Source organism: Ambystoma mexicanum, chromosome 11 (genome assembly GCF_040938575.1).
Source record: "Ambystoma mexicanum isolate Mex_15411 chromosome 11, UKY_AmexF1_1, whole genome shotgun sequence".
Classification (NCBI taxonomy): Eukaryota; Metazoa; Chordata; class Amphibia; order Caudata; family Ambystomatidae; genus Ambystoma; species Ambystoma mexicanum.
In genome coordinates, this window is record NC_090934.1 from 1,012,301,661 (window position 1) to 1,012,323,210 (window position 21,550).

The 21,550-nt window shown below is 45.4% G+C and overlaps 1 protein-coding gene across 7 annotated transcripts in view; it reads right to left on the reverse strand.

The window, feature by feature from the left end:
- KIF23 (kinesin family member 23) overlaps nt 1-21,550 on the reverse strand; it is a 518,096-nt gene that overhangs the window by 76,990 nt on the left and 419,556 nt on the right. For 3 of the 7 annotated variants that reach the window (XM_069624219.1, XM_069624220.1, XM_069624218.1), the window contains 3 exons: nt 10,480-10,662; nt 9,583-9,882; nt 667-900 (listed from right to left, as the gene is read on the reverse strand). In XM_069624219.1, the coding sequence (XP_069480320.1) occupies nt 667-900; nt 9,583-9,882; nt 10,480-10,662 (717 nt within the window). The remainder of the gene's footprint in view (nt 1-666; nt 901-9,582; nt 9,883-10,479; nt 10,663-21,550) is intronic. The other 4 variants (XM_069624222.1, XM_069624221.1, XM_069624224.1 and 1 more) reach the window with 2 other exon arrangements.

Below are 21,550 nucleotides of genomic sequence, written 5' to 3' on the forward strand. Positions count from 1 at the left end.
GGCCAGGTGCAAGAACTCAAAGCATGCAGGATTCCACTTGGATGAAAAACACGTTTTACCTACTTGTCTGCAGTGCATCAGACTGAGCCATGGGGAAGCGACGTAGTATGGAACCTGGTAAAAAAATTATTTCATTGTGGGGAAAAGAGCTCAAGCCCTGCCAGGGGGAAGAAAATTACTGACCGCAGAGGGTGCCTAGGGGAGAGGTGCATACAAAAGCATATCACATGCAAGCACCATGGCAGGTTTTATTATTATGCTGCACAATAGAGTACTTCCGGACCTGTGCCCTTCCAGGAGAGGACAACCCAAATGCATGTAGGAAACAGGAAGGGAATGATTAAGGCAGGTCTGTATGGCAGTCTTTACCATCAAATTCTATGACGAAGATCGCACATTGACCGTAAAAGAAAGGAGTGTAATATTTCCATATTAATAGATTATGGTTAGGATGCACTCAGTGGGAATGTTTAGGTGTTCTGTTCAAATGTGCCACAACATTCAAATGACAAACTCCTCCATGTTGAAAAGGCACAACCTGTACAAACAAATTAATATTCTGGAGCTGCCAACACAGAGGTCTTACGCGAGGCACAATACAATAGTCTGGTAACCACTTCCAAGAGCATCCCTTCTGAAGAAATGACTGGGTGGAAGGCTCTTTACCTTGATCAGTTTTGTCTCAATCTCCCCGTCAGAGGCTAGCTGTTGGTGAGTCAGCATGTACTTGTCACACTTAGCTAGTGTCTTTTCATTCGGGACGGCCACTTTGATGGCATTGGAGACCTGGGGCTGCATGACTGTCTCAGTCTCCACGTTACCAGGCGGCTTATGATCTACCCATCTTTCGGCCCCAGCAGAGCGTGAGCGCCTGTGTCGAGCGCGGACTGGTGGTGCATTCTGAACAGAGTGGAAGGAATCAAAAAAGACATGGAAAATCAGTGACCAATCAGACCCCCTTTAGGGTGTGCAGGCAAGAGGAAGCTCTCAGGTCTGGTAAGTAGGACAAACACGGCATCACACGTTCAGATAGTCACTGTACCAGAAATGCATACAATCACACACTCTTAAAAGACACCGGAAACACAATTACACAGCAACCGAACCACACTACCCTATATGCAAGAAGCATGCAATCTATTCTCAAGCTAGCAAGCGAGATCTGAAGCACATTTTTACTTGCTTTCCTACCATTCCAATGACAACTGCTGACAGACCATTCTGTCTGCAAGCGTTACAATTCTGGGAGTAATGCCTGACTTGCACCTAATCTGACTTCTTGGGATGTATACGGAGAATCATTCACCAACATGGGTTCCTCCATGTGCAAACGCAGCAAGACAAAGAAAACCAAGTGTTGGGGCAAGCTTCTTAGATAGATCCTGTTCAATGCCTGCATTGCGTTCTGTGCTTCACTGCATGATCCTATGTCAAACTGCAAGTTTCACCCTATAGAATGGAATGCAGATTGGCATTTTAAAAATACAAAAACAAAAGGAAGTGGCATCAGGGCACACTAGCCAGCAACAATTTACTTGTAACTGGAGTCGTTTATACAGCGCATTTTACCATTACTAGTCTCAACGCGCGTGTAGTGAGAACGCCCTTAGGGAGCGCAGTCTTGAGTGTGCGAAATTCTCAGAGGTTTTAGAATGTGTGCGCATATTTTGGCCAAGATAAGGAATTAGATGGGCTTGGTGGGCTCCTATAAGCAACCCAGAGATCAGGCATGATCAGGGGATGCCCCAGTATCAGGCCAATGGCCCCAAGGAAAAGGTGTCCCAGCTTTAGTCCCTTTGCATGCCTTAGAGCCTCAAAGCTCCACCTCGAACAATACCAGAGAACCAGGCTCTTAAGGGAAGAGCCCACATTTCGAAAAGCAGAATTCACCCCACAATGGGGAACCTCCAATTTCAAAACAATGACCAGCTGCAATCTGTCCCCGAGAATCCTTCTCAGAGCCAGCGATGCATGGCAGCATGTGAATGGGTATAGGTGCTGAGGAAAAAGGGATACATTTACCTTTTGGGCTTGATTCAAATTGGTCTTAACTTCAAGTCTGAGGAGACAGCTGCTTAAACATCTCCCATTGGGCGAGATGATCCATTAGCAAGTGCGCTGATGACATGTTGTAGAATGCACAAAGATCCCACGCATGGTCTGTGCATAGATACACTTGTGACAAGGTGTGGGGATCTGCTACCAGAAAGTTCCTGTCGCACAAAGAGCATGGGGTAAAACTAGGCAGTGTAGACTGTCAAGGCATCAAGGGAAACTAAATGAAAAAAAAGAAAAACAGAGCGATACACAAATAAATCCCTGAACACCATCAAGGCACCATGTCCCACTGTGTAAGGTCGAAAGGACTGCTGGGTGAATTAGGGGGAGGTGCACAGCATGAAAGGGTGGAGATATGCTCCACAACGCCCCTCTTTCAAAATTGCGTTTTTTTCCTGTCCAAAAAGGCTCTGTCCAATCCCTGTGCAGGGAATCCCAGGAACATGGAGGAAAATGAACAGGAGGATGGATTAGTTCCTTTTAAAAATGTATTCCAAGAATATAGATTTAAAAACCAAATATGGGTGAAACAAAAAGGAGCAATAAGTTAACTTGCAATAACATTTAGTGCATCTTAAAGCCGGGAAAATAGGCATAGCTTATTTTTTTGTACAATGCCTCAGAGATGGTCTGTTCCTTTGTAGAGTACTGTGACATATGCAGAAGGCACCTCACCAGAGGAACTAAATGGGACCTATCTTAACGCACATCCGGTTAGCAGATAGACGTCTGCTGCCTTTGGGATGTCTTCTTCACCACAGAAAAGCATGTAGTGAACTCACCAAATAGAGTGACACATAAAAGGAGGGGCAACTCTTAAGGTAATACCAGACTTCTAGATTTCGGTACTAGCAGGACACATCCACTAACTCACTGTTCTTATACCTTTAAGGAAGAATGAAGGAGGCAATGCCCTCCTTATTTGTGTCCAAAAGAGGACCCGAACTTGAAAAGCAACTCATTCTTTGATACCTTGTCACCTTCAAAGAATATGATGCCCTAAACGTTTTAAGCAAGGCTGAAACACTGTAAGAAAGTGTGCCAATGTAGTCTTCAAAGTGGGTAGGGATATAAAATCTGCCCCAAAGCGATCAGTGGTCCCTGGACCAACAGCAAATAGAGCAACACTGCAGCTGCAGGCCTCTGATGCTGTAAAGGGAACTCGGCAGAGGTCAAAGACACTTGGAAGCAATATTTATAAATAATGTTAACAATTTTACCATGATTTAGAGTGGTTCACCCAAATAAGAACGCTACAGGGTCATCAATGGGGAGATCTCCTTGCAAGATGATACTCAATGTAATCAGTGTTTTTATCGGGAGTCACAGCAGAACTAAAATTGGTTATCAAAAAGGAAGGTATGCCTACTCTGGGCTCCACTTCTCAGTAGATACAGATAATCCACCCCATGAACGCTGTTGCCCCAATACCCTTTGGACTTCCTTTCTCAGAGCTTATGGTATGTATGTGCATGGCTGAGACAGTCAAAGGCCCAGGTACAACACTTAACATAGTTAAGAGTCTGTAGCATATCCACCTCTTACATTCCCAGTAGCACCAACATCAGGAAAAACAGGTTTTAGAAGTACAGTGAGGAAAAAAACAGAAAAACGATACTTTTCTGCATCAGTGTTCTGAAGTACACAGTCAGATCAGCAAGCCCCACCTTTATAATCAGGTGTCATTCAAATTGGCATTGATGGTAACCTTTGGCGCTATAAAATTGCTCCTGCACGGTCTATTGATGCACATCATATATTACAATATTTGTGCCCAGAGAGTTCATGGATTTATTTAAGCAAATGCAGAATCGGCTGAGGCAAACATAGCAGTTAACAAAACACTGCCATAAGTGAAATGTATTAGGCCCTGCTAGAAAAAAAGTGACATTTGCCTTTAATGTTAGCCAGGAGATGGACGGGCCTTCGGGGAGTTGTGCGTGAATGACATTTGCATGAGATTCTAGAAAACACTATACATACTGAATGGAAATGTAAGCTCATGGACAAGGCATCTCTGACTAAATCCCTATACTTTGTGCAGTTACATGTTCCCCTTATCTCTAAAAGCACAGCTTTTAAACGCGACATGCAAGCAAATACTTCTCTGAACATGCATGACTCAGTCATTCAGGTTACCAGTCCTGGAGTGTCCTCATTGCCCCTTTTAGGTTAACATGGATTACATTTCATTGGTGTAACGACAGTTTGACATACAATGCACCCTCTGGAAGTAGTTATGAACCCACACAACAGCCTGCCCGCCTCCCCAAGACAACATAATACTGTAGGATCATCAGGAAACTACTGCACAGCCGTCCAACCAACCCTCTGCCCTAATCAACAACCTTTTATGGCATTGGAAGAGATGGTGCATTGTATTGGAACAGAAGAAATCTCCAACATTAATGAAAGCATGCTATGTAATGAGATGGAGGTACACCATGTGGATTGCCAATTACGGCTTTCAATTAAAACAAACTCTACAGGCTTTAATCAATCTGCAGAAAAGATGCCTTATCTAGAGACAAGATAAACTTAATCTGAACTTAAAAACAAAATAAAAAAGGGCGGTTAGGGATTTACAGGAGGACAAACTGGTGTACCCCACCCCAGTGCAAGCATCACTTTCCAAAACACACAGTAATCAGATGAGCACCAGCACCCCAACAGAAGAGGTTTGAAGAAGAGAATATGTGAACACAGATGGGGTCCAGAGACTACTTTTACATTCTGCTTCAAGGTTCACTGGGTTTCAAAGGTTGCATATTGTATTGCATTTGGTTATTATATAGCGCCCTTTCCCCATTTGTATGGCCTAAATGCGCTTTGTAGTTGGAATGCCCTCAGTGACCGCAGTCAATGTGGTTGAGGTTCTAAGAGTTTAGATTAAGAGATGCTTGGGTGCATGTAGTAGGCTTAGGACTTGGGTGGCTGGCTAGGCTCCACTAAGCAGCCCAAAGGTCAGGCATGTGGGTGGGCACCTGTGGTGGTTTGGGATAGAGTGCTATTGTTGAAGATTCAATGTGTGCCCAGCTATACCGAATGTATTTTCGTTGGTAGTCGCTGTATGCTAGTGGTAGAGGTGTTTAGGTACGTCAGGTATTTCAGTGTGGACGGTTACGTGCGCTGCTAGACTGGAATATAGGTTTTAGTTCAGAGACATACCCAAAGCAAACATTCTCTAGCAGGTAAAACATCTATTGGTTAATGTAGTGCAAGGTATGCACCACAGTGGCTCTTGTACTACTAGCCCGAACAGCCAAATTCCTCGAGTATGAGGGAAGTTGACCAGATCACTTTTTGACCAACACAAAGCAAGAGCAATTTGTAAGCCAGGAGTGTGCACACGTACTTCCATACCATACCTTGTGTGTGCCCCAGTTAAAGGCAAACCAGCATTTTCCATACCTCACTTCCCTTCTTCTACATGCGTAGATAAGAGGGCTGACAATGACGTTGGGAGGATCAGGTGGAGGGGGCTAGGGGTTTGAGATTCTTGAAAGGTCACTTAGGAGGAGTCCTTCCTCCTGGTGTTGTGAACTGTGAAACCAAAGCCAAGAACGGCCAGAGGATGGGAGGCAACCCCCCCCCCCCCCGGTGTTGTGAAATTGTGACACCAACTGAAAAGTGTCCTGGCTTTGTGTGTGTGGGAGAGGGGAGTGGGGGGGAACACTTGCGTTTTGTGTATATACAAATAAATATATTTTAATATAAGCGAGTAAGTGTTTGCTTGGGCCTTGTTATGAGCTGATTTATTTGTACTGCTCTACAGTTCACATAACCCCCTCCTAAGATAAGCCTGGCTGCTCAGCCACTCTACCGAATTGTGTAGTACAAGCCTATATTAAGAGTTGGGTCCCTGATACCAAGAGATAAGTCTTATAAAGTCTAACCTCAGTTAGACTTCACAAAAACCTACCCAACATATCCTGAGGAAATGTGCCTTTCCTGCTGCTACATAAGATTTTTGTTCCACTTCTACACTGACTTTTGGATAGTTCGGGTTGGACTGCCAAAGCATTCGAAGCCTTGAAAAACTGCTAGTTGCATAACCCTTCTTTTCCTTCCTAATGACTTTGTCTGATGTGACTACTAAATGAATGAAGCTATCATTTCACTAACGAATGCAGGTACACAGCACTACAAGTATTACGGTAGAACTGTAATAACGGTAACTAAGCAGTTAACTTTAAAGGTATTGTGGATATTTCCTAATTGTATTGGTTAGTCTAAAAGAGTATTTACGTACCTGCCTTGTGTATATAAAATAAAATGTATATATTTTAATATAACTTCCAGTGTGCAAGTGTTTCTTTGGGCTATTGTATTGACTGGGTTAAGTGTACTTACCTACAGCTCACATCCTCCTCCTAAAATATGCCTGGCTGCTCTGCCATTCTACCAGATCCTTCGGGTAGTACAGACATATACTAAGAGTTGGGGACCGGTATACCAAGGGATAGTTAGAGTCTTACCTCCAAGTAGACTTAATGAAAACTCCTCTAACAAGGAGGAATCTGTGGGAGGAATGCATTTGACTAGGAGTACGTAAGCCAATACCCATGCTACGAGTTTAATAAGGCTTAACGCCCCCGACATCAAATCCTTTAAACAGGCAGGAGAGGGCTTCCTGCCAAAAAAATACATAAGAGAATGAGTCCATCAAAATGTTTTGAAATTATTTTTTTAGCAAAAAAAGAATGCATCATTCCTCATCTGAGTTCCTATGGTTTTCAATGGCAGATTTCTCTTGGAGCGCTTAGAATGCTGAATGCCAACACTGGTCGAATGCGAAACAAAAGAATGCAGGGACAAGAACCAACTTTTCTAGCAACCAGTGACAAAGCAAAGCCTTTTACTCATGTATGCATCTAAAAGAAAATATATATCACTTGGATGTTTTCTAGGTTCTTTAGAGTGGCATGCTGTGTAAATGTGTCTGGTTACCCGAAATGGAAAAAAGTAAAAAGGACATTGGGAAGCCACAAAACCTGTTAGTGTGGAGCACAAGTGGAAGGGAACTTTCATATAAACCCAGGCTTTCAAATTGCTTTCACTTTGACTCCCTGCAAAAAGCTCTGTAAACTTCCTTTGCCGATACAGGAATCCCATTGTTTTAAAGTACGGAGACTGTAAGAGTAGACCGTTATGGTAGCACGTACTAGGGGTACAGCGTTCGGTGGGAACACAAATTGTAACTTGCCTTAATGGCATTGCAAAGGGCCCCCTTACATTTCTGAAGGGGTCTCAAAGTTTAATAAAAACACGCCACAATGCTCCATTTCAGTTTCAAGATTGTCTGAAATGTGAGATTGGGCAGATTCAGCAATGTAGTGCTAAATTACATATAACACCCTAATGAACACTGCCATAATTGTCACATTAACCTTAGTAGAGATTGTCGAAAGTTCAGCATGTCACAGTGAAAGGTCTAGAGCTCAACACAAACAGTAAGGGCTGAAAACAAAGCTGCACACAACCATACATGAGGCAAAGCGCCATAGAATCCAAGCCGCAACTGTAAACAGTAGAGCAAAGATTGCATGCTTTTGCAGTGCAGGTAAGAGAGCTGGTACAGCGTGTGGGTAAGAGCTTCAGAGTTGTACAAGTAGAAACGTGGCACTTGAGTTTCTCAGGGGTGAACGAGAAGGCCTGCAAGTTTTCAATCTCAAGGACTGCGCTCTTAAAGACAGGGCAGGGGACTCGGCGGGTCTCTTTAGCCCAAGAATTTGATTTGATCAAGAAGAGTCTTTCAAGTTCTGACCAAACTTTTCCATAGGCTACATTCTGTGCTTTAGTGTGCAAGTCTCTGACACTAAGAGAAATCTGGTTGCATGGCGTAAAGTGTTAATAGAGGAATTACAACTAGAAACAAATTTATATCACATGAGGCACTGAAGACAATCATGCCACTATCCACAAGTAATGGAACAAGAAAATGGGACCCACTCAAGTAAGCAAAACTAACTCAAGACGCTTCATACAAGGGGCAGCAATCAATTGTACTGCATAGAAGTAGCTGGGATTGTGCTATCAAAACCCACCAACCAAATATGGCATTTATAACTAAACCGGTAAAGAGGTCAGTCTCTTAGAAAGGCTAATAGGCCACATAAGGTGAAATCTGCTCGACCCCCTAATGGTCATGCGTACCAGGGTGGTAAACTGTGCAAATTCCGTACCGCCATGTGTGTTTACGTGAATTGAAAATGTAATCATCATTGGAAGGGTTAAGCACCATAAAAGATGGCCAGCATGACTACAAATCAACATTCAGGACCAGGGAATGATAGCAAAGCTGCAAGCATAGCATGTCAGCCTGAAATAGCACGTCAGCCTGAAATGGATGACAATGTTCACATCTACAGGGCAGGTCTTTGATGCAAACAAAACGTGTGTGCTTTTCTCAGAATTACTTTACTTCAAACAGGATTGTTTCAGGACTAAATATCAACTACCACGTTCGCATGCTTCAGGGAATCAAAGGCACCACAGACTGCCCAGGGAAGGTGGTTTGACTGTGCAGTCAGATATGCTAAAGGTAAACTCCATCACCAGAAAGTAGAAATAATGAGAAAGGCGCCTATTGAGCTCCATGATTAAAAACAGTAACCGGCCCACGATTTGAGGAGGGGGGGGTTCTTTAAATTAATACTAGATTAGGTATGTTTTTGGGACAGGCTCACAAACTATGCAGCCCAGAGCTTAAATAATGCAGGGTTCTCTCCAGGAAAGGGGGTATTGCTCCATACAAAGGGATCCGGGCAAGACCACTTGAGGGATAAACAATAAGAAATGCTCTCTCCTTTTGGCAAACCTTAATTGAAAAATTAAAGCCAGATTTCTGCACACATTCATAACCTTTCAAATTCTAACTTGGCACCAAGATATTCCAGGACGCTGCTTTGTTGTAGATTTCACTCGATGGCAGAGAATAGGCTAAACGGATCACATGAGGAAGCTGCCTAGGAGCCAATAATGCGGAAAGTGAGACATTTGCACACTTGGTGATAAAAGTGGTAGAAATGTTGGTGCTAGCGGGTATAAGTGAGAAAGAAACAGGTCACCACCATTGAACATTATTAATTTGATGGGGGAAACACAGGTTGTAACAACCAGGAAGGAGTTGGCAGAAGGACATCATTAGTCTGGGAACTCAGTAGTTTCTGCATTGAGCTCTGTTTTCAGTGGATATTTTGAATGCTGACAAATGAACATCTAATTTTAGAGCGGGTGGGGGAATTAACTAGTTCTTTAGGTTCCACGTTTAATGGCAAAAACAGTGGTAGGGGAAAAAAATAAAACAAAATAAAAACAGAACAGAACCATTTAGTGAAAGTGCTTTTCACCAAGAGGTTCTGTTGTTTTTGTAGCCATGCAAATGGGTACAGGAGGTCGAATTTCAGCATCCTGAAAGTGCCGCCTACTCACTGTCTGGAGACAGGCCAAATACAGCAAAGCAGCGGCTGCAGCACCTTATGGCCTTCGGTACAACTAAACAAGCGGACAAGAGACACTAACCCCACAGCACTCGTCCTCTTCTACATCTAGTACTCTCCGACAGCTGACTGGCTGGAGGCTGCCGTCCAAGAGCATGGCACGCCTCCTCTCAGGCATGTTCTGACTCCTAAGGGGCTCTGACTCCACTTGAGGCCTAGTCCTGGCGTACACATGCGGGCTGTATTGAGGCGTTTTCTGCTCCCACTCGGAGATGTATGAGGCCACGGAGATGCTTGTGCACGAGTCGGAGCGCACGTGCAGCTGAGCCGGGGTAAGGGGTGCAGAACTGCTAGGGGGCTGAGGAACACCATTACCAGGAAACTAAAGAAATTGGAGAAAGGTTAATGAACAAACTGCAATGTGGAGGAGATACACACAGACACGCGCCCAATCAGTCGTTCCACACCACAAAGCTTTCAACACCATAGGAAATAGGATTTGGTGTGAGTAACAAACATTTGTCACTCTGGGAGCACAAGCAAATAAAAACCACTTCAAGTACCTGAACTCACTGACCCCACCCAAAAGAGGTGCTTGGACAAAACCTTGAGGTCTGGAGGACGCCCATCTTTCCCTCAATGAGTGAACCTGCGCTTAAGCCCAATCCAATCAGGCTACTTAGCACATTTTATGCATTCTGTCCATTTGATGTAATGAGTTTCCAATTTAAATAAAAGGTTTTCTGAACATCTGCTGAAAACCTGGTGCTCCACAGAGTGAGTGATAGGTGAAACATGCAGAAATTAACAGATAACAAAAACACACATGAGTGGAGAAAACACAGTGCAAACATTTGAGAAATAGTGCATACACTTCCAAACTATCACACCCAAGCAGGGGCCCAAGCAACATGGCAGTGTGACTTTGCCTTCGAGCCCAGCAGGGACGCACTAACACGTGGGCAGTTATGTAACATACAGGTACTGGAGAAGGGGAGATCGATCTTGGTGTTGCTTTAGGCTCCCGGTCCTTCTGACGAGTGGGCCGCTCGGGTTTGTCATTTTTCGGCTCTGTGACAATGGCCTTTAGCTGCTTCAGCTTCTCGTCTTTCACCCAAAGTTTGTTCTGCATCTCCAATTGAGTGGCAGCCACACGACGCTCCTGAAATTAGAAAAAAAGGAAATCAGGATAAAACAGACTTCACATTGCAGTGAAGATAGTTGAGAGCTCATTGGATACCAGCGTCGCCGGGAAGTAGCAGCATGTTCAATGGTATGGCATGAAGGTAGAGAACATATAGAGCATGTTCATATAGAGTGGCACAGGGCTGTCCCAAAACAGTGTTACTTCAAAGTATTTAAGTGAGACTCCAAAGACCACTGAGTGATTGCACATTCCATCTCGGGGCAAGCATTCTAGCCTCGCCACACCCTAATACTCAGTGTGACTAATCACATTACTGAAGCCACAGCATTCCCCCTTGGCAAGGAACCGTGAACTCTGCTTCGAGAGAGATGGAAAAAAGTCCCCTCTACCTCCCATCTTTCCAGCCCAAGAGCGTTTAGTCTCAAACCAAAGGCTCAAGCCTTGCAGAACACTTGGCTTTGCTTTAAGAGTAGTTCTTAGACAGCACCTGCAGCTTAACTAGATTACGGGTTCTTCTTTTGGCTGCTTTTCTCACTATGGGACAACTTGTCTTTTTGCTTGTTTTGATTCTGCCATGTCTTGTTGGCAGCAAGTAAAGCCTTCTGCTTTACTTCCCTTGCTTTGTCCTCATTTAAATGGGAAAACTGATCAATCCATAAGACTAAGTAGTACTGGGAGACTAGGTCTCCTTAGTGGATTTCTTGCATTTTGTAACAATTTACCGTGAAGTACGGTCAGAACACTGTTTCCTTATTATTTTCTTTTGTAACTTCGTGGTTACAAATACAATGTGTCCAGGGTCGGCTGGTGGAGGTGGATATTTTTGTACTGCGTTTTAAACCTTTTACTCTACCCTTTTGTATTTGACAGCATATTGCTGTATGAGTACCATATACTGTAAACTGCCATGCCACCAGATTTCTGCCTGTCCTTTGGCCATGTTGTCCTTCCTGCCCTCTCTGATCCGGAATTGCTATAAATGGAATGCCCTTTCCAAGGGAAAACTGCTTTCCCGTGCAAAGTTGTGGTCTGTGTGTGGCTGGATGTGGGGGCTGGGAGTGTCTGGTCCCAGTCCACCCCCTCACCCCCTCCCCCACATCGCCTGCCCTGGGCTCCTGCAGCTATTCGACAGATTGTTGAAGCCAAGACCCCTACGAAGAAGTGCAGCCCGCTGACAACCACAGGACGGTTGAGGCTGACCGGCACTGATTCCAGCCAAGTCCTGGTGCAGCCCGGCTCCTCTGTCCGGATTTCAAGAGGCCGTTGTCGGTGCCTTCACCCCTGAACCGATTGGGAACATCCATCCCTTCGGAGTCTTCGGAAGTGTCCCTGGACCACCCGCTGGACTGACCAGGTCTCTCCTGGGCTACCTAGCGGCATCCATCACCCTTCTGGGAGCATCCTTGAATTTGGAGGCTGCTCCTGCATTTTCAACCTTCAAGTCCCAACGTACAGGGCAGGCTCCTTTGTTAGCCAACCGAAGATTGCTGGTCGCCGCCTGACATTGGTGACCCCTGTTAGAATCCAGTCTTCATTTCTCCCAGGAGATCGCCTGCTCTTTGTCTTTTCCTGGCAAGGGTGACTAGCTGGACAGTCTCTGGAAACGTACTACAGGTACTGTGGCAGAACAAAACAAATCCCATGGCCGACACCCATCTTTGCCCTGAAGACCACCCTCGACAGGTCCAAGCACACAAAGATGTGTCCCCAACAGAATCCAGAACCTCTAAAGTAGTATCTGGGAAAATCCGAGTAAGGGGGCGGGGGTAAGTTAAGCTTCCTGTTCCCACCTCTCCCCCAACCTCATCCCCCCATACTCAATAGGGTTACATAGGAGTAAAGACCTGGCTCTATGTGCCTCTTGTGCCTAGCTCAGATCGGTTGCAGTCTAGTCTAGCATCCCCTCCTAAGCCTTCTCTAGTACAGTGGGACATCAAGAGATAATTACCTGAATTTCTCCTAACTAAGCTTTAGAATCGTAGCTACTGGCATTGTCCAATAGTAAGCCTACTTGAAAGGTATATCTTTTGGAACTGACGACTATGGGGCACTAGGTCCCAATATATCTCAGGTGTAGAGCTATTAAGTGTCACCGAACTATTCTAGCTTTGCGTTTTCAGAATCTGATCACTTACCTGTATTGCACTGGTTCTGAATCAAATGCTTTCCCATCGCCTCACAAGAGTACACGTATATATGCATTTTGTATACACTTATTACGTGACCTTGCCAGTGCTTGTTTTCCCTGTGTTGGATATGCCAAATAAGCTTCTAGATTGCTTCCACAAGCACAGCTGCTGGCAGAGCAGTAGCTTTCAAGTTTCCCCTTCTCAAAGTTAGAAATTCTAATATTTTTCCTACATTAGTAAAATACTGAGTACACTAAAACTTTGTTTTAGGAATGACCCCAAAGAAACCTAGACAAAAACTGATGGTCAGTGGTATTAGAATTTTTCCAATCAATATATATACAAAATGTAAAAGCTTGCGAAAAAGCAAAACCTCTATCGGAAGCTTCGTACACACACAGACAAGTGTTTCTGACTTCACTTGCGCCCGCCCCTAGAATGCAGGCAATGGGGGAACTATTATCTTTGAATGCTAGCATGGCAGATGCGAGAGGGAGGCAGGAGGGTTGCTCTCTGCAGAAACAGAATTGTACCGTGGAACTATCCCTATGGCTTCTGACATTGATTGTATCGTCTTGCCTGGGACATACAGAATGAACTTCTACAAAGTGACTTCTGAGCCCCAGCCAGTGAAGCGTCAATGGGCGATTAAAGGCTTTTGAAGTGGATCCTGCATTTGACTTGAAGCCAACAGTTAATCCTGGTCATGCGTTCCCATCTTTTCGGTCTGAGCAGGAGTCTGGCTGCTGCGTTTTGTGATCTTCTGAGGCAGTCCACAATGTAGCCTTGGGGCCTATGTGGAGACTGTTGACATAGTCCACTCTTGATAGTACTATTGCAATATCTGCAAGCCTTCTTTGGGGAGCGCCAAGCATTGCAGAATGCGTCATTGAACTTGTGTTGTGGCAGTGGTTTCTGAGAAGTGCTTTAACTTGTGGTTCAAAAGTAAGGGAGTTGTTTTCTTTTGGCCAAGGGCACCGTTGTGCCCTTTCAACACAATAACCCCTTTTCTGCTCCACTGTGCCCCATCGTCCAAAACCACATAATCTGCCCCCACCACCATGCGTGGCGACATTAACGCACTCTTGCCTTTGGGCACGAACCTGGGGTTCTACACACACCTGTTCCCCAACCTTGACAGCCAAGGGTTTCCTTACTCCCTGTTGCATCCTCAACAGCTCCTGGGCAGCAAATACCCGTTCCAATACCTCCGACATGTTCACTTCAGTGAGAATCTCCCAGGAGCAGCCGTTCTCAACCTCGAGCCTGCTTTCCTTCCCCTCATGAGCTCAAACAGGGATCTACCAGTATAGGATGACGGCGTTGTCTATACGCTGTTCACGCCTCCAAGACCACCTCCTGTCAGCACAAACCATTGGCGATGGCCAATTGAATGGCCCCCTTCATGAAACCATTCATCCTTTCAACCAAACCATTCGCAGATGGGGTTTACTGAGTCGTCCTGTGGTGCCTAATACCATTCCAACTCAAAAACACCTGCACACAATGAGACACAAACTGTATGCCATTGTCAGAATACTCGTGGGTATGCCCTCCCTGTCAAACACCCCTTTAAGAAACCCAATCATTTTGTCCGTTGTCACCGTCTCAAAGGCAGCTGCCTCCACCCACTGTGACGTATAGTCCAAAACCACAAACCTAAAAACCACCCATTAGACAATCCATTGGACCCATAATGTCCAACGCCACCTTTGACCACACCTCATTTGGAACAACCAGGTAAACTGGCTGCGGGCGCACAACTCTACTCTCATCACTCAACGGCACACAATCCTTCACAATGATACCGTCCATCCCAGGCCACCAATACGACTCCCGCAACCTTCCCTTGGTAAGAAATCTGGCCAGATGCCCCTCGTGAGCCAAACCAACTAGCCTTGCTCTGAAACTGACAGAAGGCACCAACATATGACCTCTTGTGATGCCCACCTTACGCCAGTGCACTTAACACCTGAATGTACGCTCTCCGTTCTTCTCTCGCAGTCTTCCACCCATCGTGCAAACTGTCCTTAATTCAGGCCAACTCAGAATCTTTAGCCGATTCCCTTTCCCACTCATCTTTGTCCACGGCAGGAAGCACACAAGCAACCTGGTTGCGAACATCACACTGTGCATGCTCAAACGGCACCACCACCGGCATGCGCAACAATCCACGACCACATTCCCGACACCTGCAATGTACTCTACCCTGAAACTGAATTCCTGTAAGTCCCTCATGCTATCTTTGGGGACACTGAACTCACCCCCTTAATGGTAAACACATAAGTTAGGGGCTTGTGGTCCATCCTAATGACGTACAGGATTATGACGGACCACAAGTCCCTTGGGGCGCATGGTCTTAGTTGGGAGGATAATTCTTTCCATTTTCTTTGGGCTAAGCTGTAATCCCTTGTCGTTCATCATCCTCCTCCTTGTTCCTTTTTCTACCAGTAAAAGAACACACTTCAGTGATTTCCCCCCACCCACTGTAGTTTTCTATGCTGCTCTTATATTTTCGTTTTCGTATTTTATTGCTGGTTGTTTGTAATATTGAGTCACCAAAAATCAGTGGGCGAAGCGTGGTTTAGTAGAAAAAGAAAAATCCCATAGCGTATTTGAGCGGTTTGAGGTTTCTTGTGTCTGGGTAGGGCTCCAGATAAGAAGTTGAGGTAAGAATGTTAAATTGTGTTTTTAGGCTTCCACCCACAAAACACTCACAATCGTCGCCCTCATCATGTCAAGAACCGACTATGCAAACAGCCTCTATCCCGGGATACCAGAATACTACAAGGGATACAAAATATAGCAGCAAGACTGCTCCTCAAACTATCCAGAAGAGACCACATCACTCCAGCCATAAAAACACTGCATTGGCTCCCAGACAAACATTGTATCACCTTCAAAACAATGTGCATAACACATGGCAATCAGCGGACAATAAGCTGAATTCCTACAAAAGAAAATAATGTACAAGACAACGAGACAACGAGACTCCTCAGATCAAGCAATGAAATCCACCTGGAACAAAAAACATACCTTAAGAAAGAAATTGCGGGCTCCTCCTTCTCCCACTTAGCCTCAAAAACCTGGAACATCCCGAAAGAAATAAACACCAAAGACCACCTAGAATTCAGAAAATTACTAAAAACCTGGCTATTCAACATCACAGATTCAATCTGAAAAAGCAAAACAACCGAACGGGAAACACATAGAACATGACACATTTAGGATGACACTGACATCTAGAACCGACTAAAGAAACTCCCACAACAAGAGAGACTATGCCAAATCGAATATGAAAAGCAACACCCATGAGGACAGAAATCAGCATCCCTAGCCAACTCAAGCCAACAACCTCACCCGCTCCACAATTGCGACCAGGTATACTTGTATACAGTTGTGTGAATGCTGGCACTTGCCACACTTGAACTAAGTTGTGGATATTGGCATGAGCATGGACCGGATGGAGTTGTAAATGAAGGCAGGTGCCGCCCCTGGACGTAATTGCAAGCGTTGGCATGTGCCATGTTTCAAAGGGGCTGGGAGCGGTAGCTTGCATGAGCAACTGAATAAGATGATAAATATCGACTAGCCGCCAGATATGGACGGAGTAGCCTTGGCTGTCCAATGCCGTGCACCGACTGGATTAGGAATGCTCTCTGGGCCAGATTTTAAGGGACGCACAAACGCCTGCCTGCCTGCCCGCCCCGCATTCAGACAGGTGTCACATAGGTGGCCGGAGTCGAACCTGGGACGGTTATGAATGTGAGTGGATGCCATGTGTGAAAGGGACCGAGTGTCGGACGGCCCCAGATCTAGACGGAGATGCAGAGATGCTTGCGCACCCCACCCGGAGAGAATACAGAAGTTTAGTGCCTTGCTTCCAGATAGCAATGCCAATTAACCAATCCACTAACAATTTCACCCCTCTGCATACACCTCTCAAACTCTAACCAAACACAACCACAAGCCTACAACAACAATCCGCACAAACTTGACTACACTGCAATAACAAAACAAACCACACAGACTCGCACAACAGCACACAACGACTACCGACCTCAAAACACCCCAAGACCAACCAACTGACTTACCGGGCCGAGGCCGCCAACAGCACATCACTGCTCTCTTGCACTTTTCCAGCTTATTCCCACTAACTCACCTCCCCCTTTTCTCCTTTTTCAGAGCCGCCAGAGCGCTAGGGGACCACTCCGGTGGTGATAGTGCACAGTACAAATATCCTTTAACATTAACGTGCCGAAAGCCCACAGGCATCAGAGCGCGGGAAGCAACAATAGACATCAGCATAAAAAGTCATGAGAAACAGACAACAGATCCTTGTTTAGATAAGGAAAGTCTTACATTTTTTTCAGAAGGTAAGCAAATTCCTTTCCAACTATAGTTTCAGCAGACGATTATTCCAAAACTGTGCTGCTAAGACCAGGAAAGAACGCCGTTTCCCCTTGCAAGTTTTGTTCTCTGACAAACCAACCGCATTCCATCTCTGGACCGGGTAGCTCTCACAGAATGTTGGATTATAATGCATTTTTTTCTAATACAAAGGAGCCTGACCAACCAGCCATCCATGGGCGATAAGTTTTACTTTAAACTGTATTCTCGCTTCGATAAGGAGCCAGTATAACTCCCTTCTAGGTTCTGAAATAGGGTCTCCTTCAGGAAGGCTCTCTACAATTCTTAGTGCATCATTTTGTAATATCTGTAGTCTTCATGCAACCTTTCCCAGCGCCACCCAATAGGGCATTACAATAATCCAACCTTGGCAGGATCAGGGCTCTGACCAAGGTACCACAATTCAAAGGGGATACATAAGGTTTCACTAGACGTAATAGTCGTAAATAATATTGGAGTTCTTTATTATGCTAGTAGCTTGGGCTTCAGCACTAAATCCAGAGTCACACCAAGAGTTCACTATAAGACTTTGATCAAATGCTGATCAATAGTGAAACCTGAGAACTGCGCCATCAAATTTAGGCCATGCTTTCACAGACCCGAAGATCAGCAGTTCCGTCTTAGAACTATTAAGGCAGAAACCGTTCCTAGCCATCCAGGACTTGATTGAATCATAAATAGATGAGTTCTCCATAATGAGCTGAGTGTCCAATACATATCTAGAGGTTTCATTGCATACTGCATATTTTAAAGGCTTAATAAATCATTGTATATTTTTGTACTTCTCTAACTGGAATTATTGGAGTGCTGTGTCTCATTGTAGCCCTATATCACTCACACGCATCCCGACTTCGCCTTGCTGCTGTGCTTTCTACCTTGATTGGATTTGGCTAGACTTCAGTGTCTTTCCTGTTCACCATAGTAGGAATGGTCTGCAGAGATGAATGGGAAGAATTTACAGGGTGGGGGTTGGGGGGTGGATTGGGCCATACTGTGTCATTGTGCCTCACTATGCCAGGGTGCAAACGCAGTGCCCAGAGTAGGCAGTCAGTTTTACAAGGTCTCCCATCGAACTGTACAGCGACACCTCAGTTATTCCTACAGCAGGTCCACTCATCTTTAAATTGAGTGACAATACAACGCAGCCAGACAAGCACCATGCACTAGAATCAAACCTGGCCAAACCTGCAACAAATCACAGCCTAGCAAATACTGCAGCATTACTAAGTTGAAGAGTACGGTTAGTGGTTCATTTGCAATGTTCAACAGACTAATTTTGCTACTTTGAGTGTCACAGCCCTTGGAAGGTGTAGATTACTACTATACCTTTACTGCCCTCTGCCCAAAAATGAATTACCCCCCTCCCCCAAATTATAACCAAAAAACGTCCAGTGGGGTTCCCAGACAGTGACGTGCAAGTATGTGTCCTTCAGACCCATCATGCTGGCCCAGTCTTATTGGACAACCGGATCTGCTGCAGCATAATCTTGAACATTTCTAACAGAAGGAAAAGACCAGTCCAAGTTTGTGCGACAAGCCGGATTCTTTCTGTATTGCAAACAATCTGGAAGAAGCTGATTTACCTCCCGCCAAAGATTTTCACTGCCCACCTGGGGTGAAGGAGGAATGGGGAATCAGAAGCAAAAAAGACAGAATCCACAGGTCCTTGAAGAATTGACACCAAACATGCTAGCGCTCCAACATACTTCCTCCCATCGGCGACATGACCCTCACATCATTGCTTTAATTTGAAATGAGTAGCCAATGGTTTGGTGGAAAATTCTCGGACCATTTGCTCTGGGTTACTTTTCCCACAGCTGGCGGGGCAATCCATTTTGAAGCCTGCTATCCTATGGCCTTGAAAACCTGCAAAGGATCTAGGCCTGTCCAGCCTACACTGGCCCTGAAAGGAGTTGGGTATTTGGTTAGAGACAAGAGATCTTGTGGTCCGAGTGGATTTCTTCCCTGGTAAGCTCTATCTTGGGGGAACCAGTAGACCAACAAACAGTAGGTCCAACATATTGTCCTGTTTCTCAGTTGAATTTGGCTGCACTCATTCAGGCCATCCCCCTAGCATCTGAGCCAAGGCACTACTTACTACATTGTTGATTTGGTGGAATTATAATGTGTTTTTTCTAATACAAAAAAAGTAGTGAGGTAGTGAGTGAGGTTGTGATACAGGAGGGCACAACTGCAAATATTATAGTCGAAAGGCTACCACCAGTGCATAGGTGGCTTGGTTTCTAAGGCAGAGGCGACAAGTATTACATACAAGCTATTTTAGGTGGAATTTGTACAACTCTTCAGTGAGGGCAATACAGGCACTAACCGTATGGTGGGGCAGATCACCTGGCCAAAAAGGGAAGACAAACCTCTTATGATGGTAGAGTGGCAGAGCAGTCAGGCTTAACTCTAGGAAAGGAAAGTAGGATGACACAAAAGAACAATTAATCCACACGCTCGTCCCTAGAAAATACACCACACTGGGATATTGAAAGACATGCCCCGTTATTAAGTTCAACATAACTAGGGGTGTACCGAATTTCGGCTTCGAGTAGGTATTCGGCTGAAATTCGGCTTTAAACTAAGTATTCGGCTTCGGCCGAAATCTTACCTAATATTTACTCGAAGCCGAAGTTCTGAACATGCCCTACCTAGTTTGCTGATTGCATTTTTCTTCTGGGCCACTTGCTCAACAAGAGGAATTCAGCATGAAGTTTTCCGACCTGCATCACGTTTATAGTAAGCTGGATTGTCAGTAAAGGGGAGTCAGAGTGCCTCAGTTGTTGACTCTGTCCCATACATCATCAGCCTGTCATTAGCAAAACAAGGAGAGACTGAGCGAGGCGGTCCATTATCATTCTTTACCAGGGAAGACAGGAAGTCGGAGAGTGGGTTTCAGCAGAGACATTAGCGGGCCATTCCTGTAACACATGCAAGGCTGGGCTGATTGATCTCACGGCAGCCTCGCCTACCTGTAGCCATTAGCATCAGAGAAAAGACTTAAAAATTGACATGGCTGCACTTCTCTGGGTCAAGCCTTGCCTACCCGCAGTCAGCATCAGAAAACAGGGACTTTAAAATCAGCAGGGCTGCCCTTCTCAAGTTCAAGCCTCGCCTACCCGCAGCCTTGCCTACGGCAACGAGACCCATTCAAAGGAAAACAATGGGCCTCTGCATCCTGAGAGAAGAAGCAAGCCTTGAGAGTGAGACTCCAGCTGGTGTTTGATGCATGTTTTCCAGGCCACCAGGGCGTCAACGCGCCTTATGCTAATGCTTGACACTCAGCTGTAAGGATTTACAAACACTTAACAGTAGCAGCAGGGTGGGGGTGGGGGGGGGGGCAGGGATTTCTTTCACTATGAATGGAGGCAACTGTGTTAACCAAGCACTGGGGTTTGGGGGCAGGGAGGTGGGGGCTATATAAGTAACACAAGATTAAACAGTAATGCCCCTGTGTAGTGCGTTTTCCTCTAACTGCTTTCACCCTACTTGACTTTTCACAACGTTTTTTCAGTGAGCGTTTCAACTTTTGACACTTTGCTTGCTGAACTCCCAACAAAATTAAGAGATTCAGCCTCCTTAACTGGACTGAAAAAGAGACCCAATTTATTTCTTGGTCTTCGAGGGCTGGCTACCGATTTTGAAACTTTAATTGTTACTTTCGAGTGGCGAGTGTTTTTCATTGTTTCCACAAAGATGCTTAAGGCCGACATGTGGACAGCAGTAGGGCTGCAGTGCCACAGATTGCTTATGTACTCTTACGGATTTAGGGCGCTTTGCTGTTTTGGCCGGGAACTGTGTCAGAGTTTCTGTGTGTGACCGTTTAGTTACTTTCCCTAATTGTGTGTGCCTCCATGTGTTCCCACTGCTTTATAATATGATACAGCAGTTGGCGCACAAAACTGGATAGTGGTCAGTAAATGGGCCTTGCTCACCCGCTCTATACGGTAGATGAGATGCCTCTGGTGCCTGGGAGGTCTCGACAACCCCCTCCTCCTCTCAATATTGCCCCATCCCTCCCCCTAGACCACAGGTCTCCCTGCACCGTGGGGGCCCACTTAGGCACCTGAAAGTGACTCCCTGAATGGTATTGATCCTGACCCATTTGGAGTGCAGGGCTATGACTGGGGCCACCAGGAGATTTCAGTGGGAGACTGAACTCTGACCTTCCTGTTGGCATGACATTGGCAGGCAGAGGACACGAAAAGCTTGCTGGCACCAGGGTTCCCTCGCATCAGAGCCACATGCTACATGGAGGTGCATGATAGCATTACCCCCATGCCTGTGCTCTTCATTGTCTTCCATGCTACCCTTCTTCACCATACACAACATAAGGGTTACTTTTAACCCCAGGTGGAAAA